At 42.5% G+C, this 15,531-nt stretch overlaps 2 protein-coding genes across 2 annotated transcripts in view; one reads left to right on the top strand and one right to left on the bottom strand.

Moving 5' to 3' along the window:
• Window positions 1-425: 425 nt before the first annotated feature.
• On the bottom strand, window positions 426-7,240 carry fbxo9 (F-box protein 9). Its single transcript, XM_012840438.3, has 13 exons — window positions 7,063-7,240; window positions 6,177-6,251; window positions 5,838-5,969; window positions 5,577-5,634; window positions 5,381-5,480; window positions 5,036-5,166; window positions 3,964-4,078; window positions 2,578-2,696; window positions 2,270-2,360; window positions 2,092-2,187; window positions 1,866-1,959; window positions 1,592-1,728; window positions 426-972 (listed from the first exon to the last, which is right to left on the bottom strand). The coding sequence occupies exons 1-13, from the start codon at window positions 7,063-7,065 to the stop codon at window positions 864-866; spliced, it is 1,260 nt and encodes a 419-aa protein (XP_012695892.1). The 5' UTR covers window positions 7,066-7,240; the 3' UTR covers window positions 426-863.
• A 956-nt stretch (window positions 7,241-8,196) lies between these two features.
• LOC105911628 (male germ cell-associated kinase) overlaps window positions 8,197-15,531 on the top strand; it is an 8,658-nt gene continuing 1,323 nt past the window's right edge. Inside the window, exons 1-13 of the mRNA XM_012840454.3 lie at window positions 8,197-8,480; window positions 9,315-9,576; window positions 10,644-10,698; window positions 11,467-11,588; window positions 11,722-11,801; window positions 11,941-12,073; window positions 12,627-12,798; window positions 13,042-13,209; window positions 13,688-14,071; window positions 14,298-14,488; window positions 14,578-14,720; window positions 14,836-14,952; window positions 15,184-15,291. Coding sequence (XP_012695908.1) covers window positions 9,476-9,576; window positions 10,644-10,698; window positions 11,467-11,588; window positions 11,722-11,801; window positions 11,941-12,073; window positions 12,627-12,798; window positions 13,042-13,209; window positions 13,688-14,071; window positions 14,298-14,488; window positions 14,578-14,720; window positions 14,836-14,952; window positions 15,184-15,291 — 1,774 coding nt within the window. The 5' untranslated portion in view covers window positions 8,197-8,480; window positions 9,315-9,475. The remainder of the gene's footprint in view (window positions 8,481-9,314; window positions 9,577-10,643; window positions 10,699-11,466; window positions 11,589-11,721; window positions 11,802-11,940; window positions 12,074-12,626; window positions 12,799-13,041; window positions 13,210-13,687; window positions 14,072-14,297; window positions 14,489-14,577; window positions 14,721-14,835; window positions 14,953-15,183; window positions 15,292-15,531) is intronic.

The raw sequence follows: 15,531 nt of genomic DNA, 5'->3' as shown, positions 1-15,531 counted from the left end.
AGAGAAACCAGGGGAGACATTGGCTGTAAACTGTGGTGAAAGCACTCTCCAACAGGACCAGTAGGTTTAAGATGAGCCACCAACAGTGCAGTGCATGGAATACTTGCTGCAGCTATCAAACCAGCTTTACCAGGAACCAGCGTGCAAATCATTAAGGAGTTTCCAAAGGCCTACACTATGGCAGTGAAATACATTCGCAATATCATCATTGCAGAGAAAGCAGCGGCAAGCATCCATTAATGTTTTGTTTCCATGTTCGAAGATCAAATTTTCTCTAATCTAAATCCCTCAAAGTCCACAGAAATCATAGAACATGTAATACCTGGATTATACTTGTCCTTATCATAAAGGGGAGAAGCAAAATGTTAAATAACAGAGTAAAGGACACAAATGGAACACATTTGAATATAGATGACAGTCCCCGATTTTAACACCAGAAAAAGAGATGTATTCATTTTATTTGCATTTGATAATCTCTTTACCACTGATGTACATTAAAAGTAATGGGATTCACAAAACATTGTGAGAGCATTCATTATCAGACCAAGTGAACACACACAGATGCTGAGCTGCAGGTGCATGAAAGTCCATGATGTTTGTTTACTATAGTGTTGTGTGTAGTTTTGCATGTCAATCAGTAGCAGTTACATCTCAATACAGCATTGATTCTAGTACATGTGCTTGCATGGAACCACTCCTAAAGGTATGGCAAACTAAATATATTCACACATACACGGTAATACATTCATCGATAGCATTATTTAGCTGGGAAGCAAGGACAGGTAAATGGGGAATGGATTTGTAAGGGACTCCATGTAAACCTGTGGGTAGAGTGAAGTCAAACGTGCAATCATTTCACTAAGCTACAGGGGGCGCTCAGAAAACGAAGTATAGCTCTTCACACGAGCAAAGAAGAGGGGCGTGTACATTTTGTCCATGTCAAACGCTGTGACGATTGTCTCTCCGGTCGATCTGGAAGAGAAAAGAAAAACGGGAATAATTTTAGTATTTGAACCATAATTACAAAAAGTTTTGAGCTTTGGACAGGTCATTCAGAAGATGCATTGTCGTGCACTGCAATCTATGAACAACATTGACTCTTTCATCAAACACAAGCAACACATAATATACAGATCACACATGATCTGGATTGTGCTTCGTTTTGGAAAGCGTTCATATTTGAATGTTTCATGTTTGAATGTTTCCTACATCCTGTTTCATAAGCTTACAGTGGTTCATAGAACAGCTATGATAACTGATATGGCGTGAATGCAGCTTCAAATCAGAAAATGTCCAAGAATCACTGCTACCATCGACAAAAAAATATTCCTTTCCTAAGACTAAGACATTAAGCAAAGTTGTCTCCTAGATTAGCTGCCTTTGATAATCACTTGCCTAATGAATAACCGAACATTTATGCACGTGTAAGTATCTTCGTGAAACACACAGTTGAGTAAGTGGAGCCGTGAGTCAGTCTACATGGTGCAGCAGAGAGAGGAGCTTACCTGTAGGTGATGTGGCAGGAGTGGCAGAGAGAGAGGAGCTTACCTGTAGGTGATGTGGCAGGAGTGGCAGAGAGAGAGGAGCTTACCTGTAGGTGATGTGGCAGGAGTGGTGGATCCACACGAGCTTGTTGAAGCGCTGGCGCCCCCCAGAGGACAGCTGCAGCCCCACATGGAAGGTGTGCTCCGAGTCTGACGGAGGGTTCCGCCTGCAGAACCGGTTCTTCTGCCATGTTAAAATGCACAGAAAAAATGGCCAGAGGTCAAAGGCATTCTGTTTTACCGAGCACCTTTGAATGAACAAAAATCTGCAAATTCAGCCCGCCCCCCCCCCCCCCCCCCCCCCCCCCCCCCCCCACCTACCTCCTCTTTCCCCTTGGCGACCACAACAAAAACTTTGGTTTGATTGTCTGTGTCTTGGGATAGACGGTAGTGACCAACAAGAACAGATTCCAGCCTACACAGACCAGTGTGACATAACTTAGCAACAACATACCACTGATTTAGAGGTAACACTTTACAAACTAAAGATGCATGTTAAAAAGGACATTGAAAAGGTCGTCAAGTCCAGAGTAATTTCAACCCAAACCTTGTGTTCCTGCTACGCAAACGAGGAACAGAGACCAGTGGGTCGTCTGGTGTGGTGAGCATCATCACCCGACCATCTGGGAAAAAACGCAGGTACCTACAAACACAAACAATTAAGAGTTCAAGCCAAGTAATTACACTCAGGACAGCCAAAGTTAATACAGTGCGTGTCAACCTACCGGTAGTACTCAACTTGATGCCATGCCCTGTAGAACCCATCCAGAGATTCCTCTCCTTGGCGGTGGTATGAGGTTCTGCTGATGTACAATCCTAGAGGATTTGAAAAAAAGTTGGGGGAAAAACAACAACAAAAACTTTGAAAATGTTGTTGTTTGCTTTTTTACATTTCTCTACAAATGCTTGCTGAGCAGAAAAATGTACTCATTTTGTAGTTGACTAAGGATTTTTTCTCTGGCCTGTTGAATACACAACTCGTATGAACAAACAAACAAAAATCAGCAAGCTCCCTCCCCAGGGTGGTGTATACCATCGAAGCGCACGCGGGGCCTCTCTAAGAACATCTCCCTCCAAGAGGTGAACGGCTGCATCTTGGTAGAGCTCCGGCCCCAGACCCGCAGACAGGCCGAACGCCAGAGCTCTCCGTCCCTGCAGGGCAAAGAAACACACAAACAGCTCAACACTTTTCCCACTTTTTCCATGCATCACATACTTCCTGGTAGTGCTGAGACACAGAAATCCCAAAATACCTCTTAAAACTTTTCACACAATGCTCACTTCGACAGCACATATACAGCGGGTAAAATAAGTATTGAACACGTCACCATTTTTCTCAGTAAATATATTTCCTAAGGTGCTATTGAGATGACATTTTCACCAGATTCTGGTAACAACCCAGGTAATCCATAAATACAAAGAAACCAAAACAAATAAATTCAGAAATGAAGTTATGTGTAATAATGTAAAATGACACAGGAAAAAGGTACCAGACTATATTCTCCCAGTATTTCACAGGCTTGTCCAAATGTTGTGCTGCAAACTTTAAACGAGCTTCAACATGCTTTTTCTTCAGCAATGGAGTCTTATGTGGTGAGCGTGCATACAGGCCATGACGGTTGAGTGCATTACTTATTGTTTTCTTTGAAACAACTGTACCTGCAAATTCCAAGTCTTTCTGAAGCTCTCCCCAAGTGGCCCTTGGCTCTTGGACAACTCTTCTGATTATAATTTTCACTCCTCTGTCAGAAATCTTGCGAGGAGCACCTGGTCGTGGCCAGTTTATAGTGAAATGATGTTCTTTCCACTTCCAGATTATGGCCCCAACAGTGCTCACTTGAACATTCAGAAGTTTAGAAATGTGTCTGAACCAATGCCATCAGTATGTTTTGCAACAATAAGGTTGCGAAGGTCTTGAGAGAGCTCTTTGCTTTTACCCATCATGAGATGTTTCTTGTGTGACACCTTGGTAATATGACACCTTTTTATAGGGCATCAGTTGGGATATTAATTTGCACTGACAAGGGGCTTGATTGCTTTCTAATTACTGATAGATTTCAGCTGTTGTCTTTCCATGCCTTTTTGCACCTCCCTTTCTTCATGTGTTCAATACTTTTTCCCTGTGTTATTTCACATTGTTACACATAACTTAATTTCAGAACTTATTTGTTTTGGTGTCTTTATATGTATGTTACCAACATCTGGTGAAAATTTCATGTCAATAGCACCTCTGGAAATATATTTACTGAGAAGAATGGCGACGTGTTCAATACTTATTTTACCCGCTGTATATATAACGTTCTTCTCCAATCCAATAACCATGACTTCCGAGCAAGTGTGTATATTTCCTAAGTATGCACATATGTTGACTTTTTTTTATTGGGCTGCACCTGGTGAAAACTGGGACAGAGAGACCCACCTGGCACAGATATAAAAGCCTCGGCACACCAGAGAGAGTTGCTCCAGCGCCCTCATGTCCAGGTCACTGGACACCACCCAGCGGAAGATGTACATCAGCACCTCTCTGGGCAGGACTGTAAAGACACAGACAAACCAGAAATCACACTGAATCACAAAGGGACAAAATAGCATTACCCTTTTTTGACTGGACATATGAATAGCTTTGCAATTGGAGATATTCACAGAGGTCCCCAAGGAACACGCCAACATACTTCTAAAAGAAACGTGTAGAGGCATGTGGGGTCTCTTATGATAAAGATATACTGAAGGAACAAGGACAGTGGTGGACTGGCCATCGGGCATACCATACGGGTGGGCCATACAAATAAAAATAAATCATTAAAGTTTTACCGGCCCTGTCTGTCTCTTTACAGGCCCAGTCTGTCTGCCTGTCAGGCAAGGTGCACATGAGAGCGTGCTGTGTGCGTGTTCCTGCACTGGGTTCACTGGCCAATTGCAACCGGGTTAGTTATTGAGAGTTAACATTTTTAGATTCACGCAAAAGTAACAAGCAGCGGTGAGATGGCCAACGAAAGCAGTGGACAAGCAGAACATATCAAAACATAAAGGAGGGGGGAAAACAGAGACAAAAGCATATGCATTTCAAAATTAATATGAAATTATCTTAAAATATCTGCAGGATTGTCCAAATGGCCCATTAAACTCATATTCCTTTTTCACTTGCATTCATGTGCATATGAAAAAAAAAAACAATAACAATAAGTAACACAATAACATGAAGTACCACTATAGTCTGCCCATATCATGCTTGTGATTCATGTTTAGTGCATCTATGCCTGCCCTAATAGCTTCGGAATTCTTTGTTTGTGTTCAGGCTCAGGCAGGGTCCATAGTGTCCATCGTAGCGGAGGAGAGCAGGAGAGAGGATGAGATGGAACTCAGGAGGGTTATTATAATTAGATTAACCCGTGTTGATATTAATGTACATTTCTTGTACATCTACCCCCTCAGTTATTTCCCAGTTCACCCCCTGACCATGGGAAGAGGGCGACTAAAGCTTGAGTCTTTACCTGAGATATGCACCTGAGAGACCTCCATCTCAGGCTCACATATTTTCTGGGAAGAGCCTTGCAAAGTGAGCTGCTGCTGGAAGTAGGAAAGGAGGTCATCTATCTCACAGTCGCCCTTACTCCCCTCCAGGCTAAAGAGAAACAACAGGAACTTTTAGCATTTGTGTGTGGTTGACTAGTCAAACTGCTGCATGACACTTTAATTTACGCCCAGTTCTCAATGTTATTTGCTGTGAAAATCAACAGTTCCCTTAAGATAAACAATGCAAACAAGGGTATGCTTAACCCTTTAGTATTCTTTAAGCAAATTATCAATATTTGATACAGTTCAGTTTCATCACTTACTAAGCTCCAACACCTTCATCTGGATCAGGCGAGCGTGTGTAATTTATCTTAAACTCGATGTCTGGTACCAGCTGCATAGCCCGGCGATAGAACTTGATGGCTGCATGTGACCGGAACAATCAGTTAGAATTTTGAACGCATGAGAAAATTCACCTTTGTATTGTTTGTGTATCTGACTTCAAAAGACATAGAATACCTTCATACACCGATCCATTCTGCTCTTCCTCAACAGCTCTTAGGAACAGTCCTCTTGCCTTCAGGAGAAGGAGTCAAAAAACAGCAACATACTAAATATTTCATGCAGCTCACTGTGCATTACCAATGGTGCACACTTCAGATAGCCTCAATGCTATCTAATGCACTACGGCATGAAGTACATTACCATATTGCTATCTAACACTACTCTTGTAAGTGAAGACACACTGCATCCAACTGAAAGTGAGCTGAGTGAGCCTACTTTTTCCTCCCGGACCAGCTCCTGTCTTCTCCGTAGGTCAGCTACCCGAGACAGGTCTCTCCTCAGTCCACCAAACCCCGAGTTGGGTATTAGTTCTGTGATCCATTGAGCTCGAAAAGCACTGAGCTCCAACTACAAGACCAACAAAACCAGCTCAAACTAGTTCAGACATTTCAAATATGTTGGTGAGACACCTGGCTGAGTAAAACAAGTCACACAAAAATGTTTTCAATGTTTGATTTAATGTTTTGTCATTGGAAAGTACCATAACCTAATACATGTATGGACTGTACTGTCTGTGCTACTGAAAAGTGATAGAGTTTAAGGCTGTATACTCACTTTAAGATGCGAGTCATCAGTATTCTCATTTTCCCCCTCTTCAGTACCACCTTCAGAATTCCGCTTGGTTTCAGCCTGTTTTAAAGTTTAATAATCATTCAGTCCCACATCAAAAACAATTTGGTCAAATAAAACAGCTACATCCTACAAATGTAAAAGCAGCGATAAACTGATCAGGTCCTTATTTCCAAGAGATGGCCTGCAGTTATTTTCCACGTGATAAAAGATGAATCTACCTACTACTCTTCAAGGACCAATATTACAATCTCTCCATAGGTAAAGCTATTCATCAAGCAAGAACAGATTTTCAGCAATGTAGCCTGGTAGTGTAAGTAGCAGAGGCGTGAGACATGCAAAGCCAATCACAGACCGTCATGGTAACAGTTACGAGTTTATTGTGAATAACATAGCTTCAGACATTCACACTACGGTCGAAAATCCATCAGACCGAGCCTTGGTTTATATTTTGTTAACTGCTGCCCAGTGTAACACTAGCACTGAGTTTCGCGGAGGACGTAAACACACTTGTTTTGTGGGTAGCCTTCAGTCATGTCAAACTTATGCCACCATGCTAGCATTTGCAAATCTTTCAGACCTTTCAATGGCAACCTATGATGCACATCAATTACCACATAACCAATAATTGCATTGCACATAAGACAATAGGGATGTGCCCGTCAAGCAGGAAGTGTAAAACGCGTTGACCAAAAATTGAGAATAACCTCATTCTTACTTAGCATCATAGCATTAGCTGCCATAGCTAGCTAGTATCAGACACGTCATGCTAAGCAGTAGGCGTGTGCATGCAAACACATTTGCTAGCTAAAATTAGCTCTACTGGCTAACTTGGGTAACTAACGTAATAGATACAAATGTAGTGTACAACCATAATAGTTTATCCGTCAGATCTTCCTCTAACGTGTGCGATGTGTCCCCTCACTAAAGAATCTACAGTTCACGGTCGGAAAAGCGGACGACACTACGAGGGAATTTACGGGCTCGCCAAACAGCAGCCATTTCGTAAGGGTGAAATCGAAGAACTGTATCTAGCTGCTGAGCTAAAGCTAGTATAAGGACTTATTTGGTGTTGTTTGTTCACGTGGTGTGACGAAGGATTGCGACAGCAAGGCGGGGGATTCTACCATTTAATTAAACCACAGACTTGTATAATACCTGCACGCCTGGAGTGGGGAACGGGAGAGTTTATATCATTTGGCTAACTGCTTTGGATAAAAGCGCCTTCCACATAACTAAGACAATGACAATAACTAAGACAGTGACTCCAAAGGCTTTAAAAAAAAAGGTAGACCCCTCTGCTGTCTTTGTACCAGCGTATGACTAATAGTTTATTTTTACACTGAACATCTCCATGATTCAATATCAGCAGCACAAACTTTTTTTCAGGATGCCAGTATAGACCTAATCAGTATGGGATGTCAGTGTCTCAGTTTTTTCAGATGTCACTTGCTGGTTGTAGTTGGTCTGGTTTTAACTTACAAAAGAATAATCAGTGGTTTCCATCATTGTTTTCAACGTCAATAGGAATGCTATTTAATGTTAGATAGTCTGCTAAGTGAACACCAATATTCATGAATTGTGTTCATAAGTGTAAAATAATGTATTTATGAATTGTGTTCATAAGTGTAAAATAATCTAACGTAAGGCTGTTGGAAAATAACTAAATGAGCTGTAATTCAGTGTGTGTGTCTGTGTGTTTTCATTCTCATTTTTTTCACTCAATATTTATATTTTTAGTTATGTGATTTTCAGTTGGTGCCAAATTGGTGCTACATACTCAATGTAATCCTCCCAGCTTTGATAAGAGTAATTTCAGTAGTAGGCCAAGATATTTTTTAAACTGTGGCTCGCATCAAGTAAGCTCGCAGCAATGGTTTTAAACAGACGTATTTTCTTACAACGAGTTAAAGATTAGAAATACAATTCTGGCTTTAATTCCAATGAGTCTTTTGCCAGTTTCAACTTTCTGACATTACATACACCGGCACTGCAGATGGCGCTAAAGCAGGGACATTCATAATGGTAGAATGCATCGTCAAAACAATGTAGAGAAAATCTCTGCGAAAACATAGCAAGAAAGCCATCGCCAACTGTAGCTGCATGATAACTCATGTTGCTAGCTGGCTGGTAACATCAAGCGGAGAGGTCACGGTTGTGTAGCTTGCGAGTTTTACTACTGCCTGTCGAAAGTAGGCTACTACAGCTACGTCTACAAGTGCTAGTTAGATCGTGACATTTTATGATGACATAGTTCAAATGTTTTTGTATGGGACTGAATCGCAGAAGGTAACTCATTGTAAACATATTTATCCGGTTATCAGGAGCACAGTATCTTAACGCCATTCCGCGTGATTTCTTGAGGAGATTGACTAGAATGTTGCCAATATGACAGCCTCAGCCTATTCCGTTAGCTGTCGTTAACAGCAGTTTATTTATTATAACGTTAAGCAGTGTTTTCAATGTTGGCTAATTTCTCTTGTAGATAGTAATGCAAACTATGTAAGCTAAATGTAGCTATGGATAACCTAGGTAAGCTAACGGAAATTGATAAATTGGAATAGCGTGATCAATAGGTGCTGTTTCCAAATTTCGCAAAATGTAAAGCTAATGTCAGGGTTGGGTATGTATGCATTGTTGGGCAGCGTTTAGTCAACGTTTTAACGGTTGTAAGTCAGTCAGCGAGCTACTGCCCCTGACTTAAATTGTTTACACCAATCAATGTTAAGGGACTATATAACGTTTTATGGTGTTGAGACGCTGTGCTAAAGTGGGGGGTTAAAATTAAACGCCAAAATATATTTTATTGTAACATTCATTTTGACCCTGAGCATTTTGTTTGTTGTCTTTATTTGTCCCTTTGTGAACATAGTGACGATATGGTTGATGTCATGAGACGTTAAACATAACAATAATAATGTGTTATACCGTAACCTAGCTTTTACTACCAAAACTGACTAATTCGGTCTGTGATTATGTGCTCTACACAATGATCACTGAAGTAAGCAACATCAGGATCGCAGATTTGCAGTATATAGTCTATGGATACATTGCTATGATTTTTTTCAAAGTGTGGTGCAGGTCTTGTCACTAATGATGCCTTCCCTCCCATCACTTTTTAAGGTGGCAGCAAGCCAGTGACAATATGACTCTTGCAACTGTGCCAGTTGTCCACTGCTGTTGTCACCGCAAAAGCTGGCTGCACTCGACAGCAAGAGGGTTTCTCTGTCCCATGCCTCAGACCATTACATTTTACAACCAGCTGGTGACAAGCAACAAGAACCATGAATAGATACACAACTCTCAGGCAACTGGGCGATGGCACCTATGGCTCTGTCAACCTTGGACGTAGCCTGGAGTCAGGAGAGCTCGTCGCTATCAAGAAGTGAGTGTGCCTGCTAAGCATCAAGTCAGTGCAGCTCAACCATGTTTGTGAAATAGTCTTTTTTTCACTTCATGTTTAGACTTTTGAGTGGGTTGCTTAGAGAATGCATGCATGCCAGGATCTGTAAAGACCTGCTTGCAGGCAGGTCTTCGTAAAAAAAAGTGATTTGCGATTTAGCATCTAAAATTAGAGGCACAAATACTACTATACAATATTTATTTTCCATCATGGGAATAGTGTCCCTGTGATGTAAAGTATGTCATTTTTCTTTACTACATCTAAGATTTGCTGTGTAAATCTCCCACTAAGTCAGATGAACTGGTCTTGCACCAGTAGTGGTATTATCTGCTAGTCACCGCTCGTGCCATGCCTGGATAAGCTGACGAATGCAAGCCTTAGTGATACATCAATGTCAAGCCCACCCATTTTACTGATTAGGAGGGGACATCTGTCACGGGAGCCATGGTGCCTGCATTGTAAGGGCTTGAAATAAAGCCGTCCATTTTTAGCCCGGATAGGAAGCCTTTTTCAAGGATGGGGGGCAGTCTATGGTTGCATCATAGATTTTTACGTATCTTTACAGAGTGATATTGATTTATTGACGATCTGATGTTCCCAGTTCTTCCCTAAGCAGAGGCTATCAAATGTGCCTGGTCAATCACAGTTTTACTCCTTGTTGAATCCACAGGGTAGTTGGGGAAATATGTGACTTGTGTTTTAACAACAAGTTTATGTCATCTCTGTGTTGTGATGATAATACAAATGCTCCTTTGTCTAACCAGATGCAAAGTTTTAAAAATGAGCTGTATTAAAGATTATGGGATTTCATTATTTTTAATTAAAACATAAATATTTATAGATTCAATAATGAATTAGTCATTTTCATTACCTCAAAGAGATTAGAAACAAGTGTACCCCTCCTGAATTTAAAATACCACTACGAAAGTAATTTATTTCAAAATGTTCCATTTTCATTTTGGGTTGGGTCGGGTAGTCGAGACCACTTTATTATGAATGTAATTTATTTATTATTAATGTGTTGTTTTTGTTTTCAAACAATATGACAGGATGAAGAAAAAGTTTTATTCTTGGGAGGAGTGCATGAATTTAAGAGAGGTTAAGGTAAGGGCTTATTCCTCCCTATGAATAAAGCACAGTTAAATCCTGCTGGTGTTACTTACCCTTGGCATGGAAATTCTGCGATGGAGGAGAGCGAAGATTGACTCGGGAGAGCATGAGTCATCATTGATTCCGTGTCCTTCTGGTTCCTCAGCAACCGTATCAGGTGGTTGCTAAATTAATCTATTGTGGTATAAAGTGTAGGGGAAATTGCCGGTGTGATCAAGAGCACTGATTTACAAACTACCGGATCAGAGTTTGTGGACCTCATGTGTATCGTCTAATCATTGTCTGTCGCTGTCTTTATCCACAATTGTTTGGGAGGGCCACTAATTCAAAGTCACCAAAGCTCACAACCAGACATCAGCTCAGACTGAGATAGTAGGTGCCTCTTGTTTATGCTTTTTAAGCCTGGAGTTCTTCTTTCTCCCTTGCCCGGAAAGCCCTTGCTCAGAACCACAGTTTAGGGGAATTGTGCATCCTTACTCTTAACCCAAGGGGATTGCAACAGTACCTAAGAGAGAACTGCAGTGAACTGCACTATATACCAAAGCATGTCCTATCACAATGCCTGAAGCATCCCTGCTTATTTTGCCCCCAATTTTCTCCAAAGAATTGACAAATGACAAGTGCATGACTTTCCTATGCTTCTTGCCTTCAATTTGCATTTTAAAATGCATTTTATTCGGAATGAGAGCGTTTGCATGGCATTCTGTTTAATGTCAGGCATACACCGCACAAGCAACCTGCTAATTATCCATTTCTTTTCAGTCCTTGAAGAAGCTCAACCATGCCAATGTGGTCAAATTGAAGGAGGTGATCCGCGAAAATGACCACCTATACTTTGTGTTTGAGTACATGAAGGAAAACCTCTATCAGCTTATGAAAGAGAGGTAAACATTTTCTATATGTACTGTTGTAATACACTTCATAAAACTAGAGAATGAGGTGGACAGGCTTACTTTCTTGTGTACTAAGATGGCTACTATGTCTTATATAATTTGCTTATCTTTGCCACTGTTTCAGAACTCGGCTGTTTCCCGAATCTGCTGTGAGGAATATTATGTTCCAGATACTGCAGGGCCTTGCCTTCATTCATAAGCATGGTATGTCTGAAACCATGTGTAAATATCAGTGGTGGCATTATGCAAGGCCATTTTTAGTGGTTTCTTTTTCATAACTTTTTCATAATAGATATGTTGGTTGTGTTTTTTCCCCCCATTCAACCGGCAAATTCCCCTGTAGGCTTTTTTCACCGCGATCTGAAGCCTGAAAACCTGCTGTGCATGGGTCCGGAGCTGGTGAAAATAGCTGACTTCGGTTTGGCCCGGGAAATCAGATCCCGTCCTCCTTACACAGACTACGTCTCCACCAGATGGTGAGTTTGGCCTCCCTGAGCCCCTTGCAGATTGCTGCAAGTTATTGCTCGGGCATATGGTAACACAATGCATCAGCGAGCAGCTGGGAACACTGCTTCCTCTACCCGAGTTGAGTAAATATGATCATACAATAAGACTTGATAACAGCACCTGCTGTGAAATTTTTATATGAGCATGGTTGGACCCATGGACCCAAATATACTTGTAGCCAGGGGTACCTTTCAGGTAAAGGTGAGGATTTCACTGCTAATCAGGGAATGTGAAACTGTGGTTTATCTCTGTGGGTCACTCTACTCCATACATGTGTTGATGTATACATGAAATGTGGTGAGTGGATGATTAGGTACATGTACATTAAAAAAATACTTCTCAGATAAGTGACTAATTAACTGGACTGGAAGCAAGGACTATGAAATGGTGATCACTGCCAGGATCATGTAATCATAAACGGAAAGGAACTTCTCAGGTTCTGGGGCCTGTGAGATTTGAGTATTGATTCACCAGATCTGCTTCTCTGACGTGTTTGTTTGTGTTTGCCGTGCCATCCCACAGGTACCGAGCCCCAGAGGTCCTGCTCAGATCCACCACCTACAGTTCTCCCATAGACCAGTGGGCGGTGGGCTGTATTATGGCCGAGCTCTACACACTCAGGCCCCTATTCCCAGGATCCAGTGAGGTTGACACCATGTTCAAGATCTGCCAAGTCCTAGGAACACCCAGGAAGGTACCATTACTCAAACTGTGCACACTACTCTCATCCCAGTACCAGCCTAGACCACCACCATTTCAGACCAGATTTTGAGTAGCTATTTGCACGCATTAGAGCACATCTCGTTTGGAGGCGACCCAGAAGCAAAGTTATTTCTGGCAGACGCCTTTCAGTACAGACTGTCCTGAAAATAGGAGCTCTTGACGTTTGGCAGCGTGATAGACAGCCGTCATTCTCACCCTGTCCCATCTGTTTTAGAATGAGTGGCCAGAGGGGCATCAGCTGGCAGCCGCCATGAACTTCCGCTGGCCGCAGTGCGTGCCCACCAGCCTGCGGAGCCTGATCCCCAGCGCCAGCGCGGAGGCCATCCAGCTGATGAAGGACCTGATGCCGTGGGACCCAAAGAAGAGACCAACCACCAGCCAGGTGACCACAAGCATCCGGTCCCCCACAAGTAGTAAACAAAACATCTGTGCTGTATATGGCTGTATCCAGTCACAGTGAGATAAAACCGGAGAATGTGTACAGATGCGGTACCAGGATGAATGTTGATAACAACTCATTTGTTTAACCTGTCGGAGACAAATTCAGATTAACTCTGATACAACTGGAGAGGTGTGATATGTAGTTTTTATCAAAAAAGAACCCAACCGTTGTTATGTTAAAGGGGAGAAACGACAAAAAAGAGAAAGTTCACCAATGTTATTGTGTATGATATGCATATGATTTTTTTCATGCAATGTCAAATGTACTATGCAATGTCAAAAGTATTTCTTTGACATGAGCGACTTTCAAACATTCGACTTCAATAAGGAATGTCAAACCATGTATTTTAATTTTTAAGACTTGAATAATTTCTTTCTTTCTTTGCCTTCCTGCCATTTCCATCCACTGCTCATTGCAGGCCCTCCGGTACTCCTACTTCTATGTGGGCCAGGCCCTGGGCACGCCACAGCAGGTCCTAGATCAGGGCCGACCACAGGCCTCTCAGCCCCTCCAGCAGCAGCAGAAGCAGCAGCAGCCACAGCCACCACAGTTAAGGCCCGTCCCCCCGGCACAGCCGCCCACACAACTCCAGCCCCAGCCCCAGCCTCAGCCCCAGCCTCCCCAACGGCCCCTGCAGCAGATCCAGCCCCCATCTGCTCCACTGTACCAAAGGCACTCTGAGCTAATTTCGGATCCTTCCATCTGCACTGTGAAGCAACAGCAGCAGGCACAGCAGGATGAGGGTGAGCGAGGACTTCCGGCACGCTTTCCTTTCATCCATGACGCAGGCACCCACAGCCAGGTGAGTGGAACTGGCAGTGTGGTATGGATACAGCTCAAGATAGTCTCTTATCATATGAATGTGTGTGTGTGTGTGTGTGTGTGTGTGTGTGGTTTTTTTTTTTAACCTACTGTACCAGGGATATTGGGAAAATATTATGGTTTTCCTTTCCTATTGATTTTGAAATGCTTGTTGTTAGGTTCTTGTAGGTTGTTCATTTTCAAACCTACTTCTGTGTTTGACGCAGGAGTCGGAGAACGCAAACTTCTCAGGTTTTCCCACCAAGCCCAAAGCGGGCCGCAGGAGATGGGGCCACACAGCGGGTGCGTTGAAAGACGACTGGGATGATTATGAAGACATTGAGACTACTGTTACACTCCTGGGCAAAACAAGCCACTCCAGTGAGAGACAGAGACAAGGGGAGGAGGCCTCAAGCAGGTCATTTGCCTTCAGCTTCTGGGCTTCACTGTCTTCACAGTTCACTGCCACTGTTCTTTAAATTAACCTTTTTGTTTTGGCCTCCCCAGGTTTGGAAACGTGTCAAACTTCAGTCCCACCATTGGCAGGAATGACGTTCCCGCAAATTTGAATAATATACTGGGCTATCAGGACCAATCGAGGACTGCCTCAGCCAAACAACACTACTTGAAGCAGTCAAGATATTTACCAGGTAAACTGCCCACTCGCAGTACCTTTAAAACAGAGTATTTTCAGTCCGACTAAGCTATTTATGTGTTTATTTCCACACTACAGATGAACCATGCTACAATTAATTGTTTCCACAGGGCTAAGTACGAAAAAGAATGTGGCAATAAGTTCAACGAAAGACTTCAGTGGAAACAATCTTTGGGGAACCAGTACTGTTCCCATTGGGGGGACTCTTCCCCTCCGAGGACCTCACGGTAAGAGTACACCAACCCCCCCACCCACCTATGCACATCTGGCAAGCACAGTGCCACGTCCATTGAATTTGTGGGGTGTGAAAAATGTTTGTCTATTATGACAAGGATCACTATGTTATTTCACCACTTAAACCACACACCATCCAAGACATTGTTGTTGCATCGTATATTCAAATATTTGATGTACCTATATATTTTGGATGTATGTTTTTTTTTTTTTTTTAAACCCAGGAATGAATACACTCCCAAGTGGGTACACACCCTCGTTTTACAAAAAAGAGCCCGGCCCTGCAAACCCAAGAGTGCAGTTGGCCCCCATCGGTGATTCAAAAACAACAAGTAAGAACTGGTTTCACTATGTTGATGTATGTGATCATCATGACTTGTGTGTGATGTATGCTGATACTTTCCATAGTTGTTCGTGCCCAATACGTCAACAGTTTCTAGCAGAGTTGCTCCTGCCTTTAGTGTTTTTTAAGGGACAAACTAATTAGCAGCTTCTGTACTAATGAGCCAGTGCTCTATTTGCAGCATCGCTGTCCATGCGCTTGGAGCCATGAGAGCTGTCACAAGAGCCGG

Source organism: Clupea harengus, chromosome 13 (genome assembly GCF_900700415.2).
Source record: "Clupea harengus chromosome 13, Ch_v2.0.2, whole genome shotgun sequence".
NCBI classification, from domain to species: Eukaryota; Metazoa; Chordata; class Actinopteri; order Clupeiformes; family Clupeidae; genus Clupea; species Clupea harengus.
This window is presented reverse-complemented; position numbering and strand designations above follow the sequence as displayed.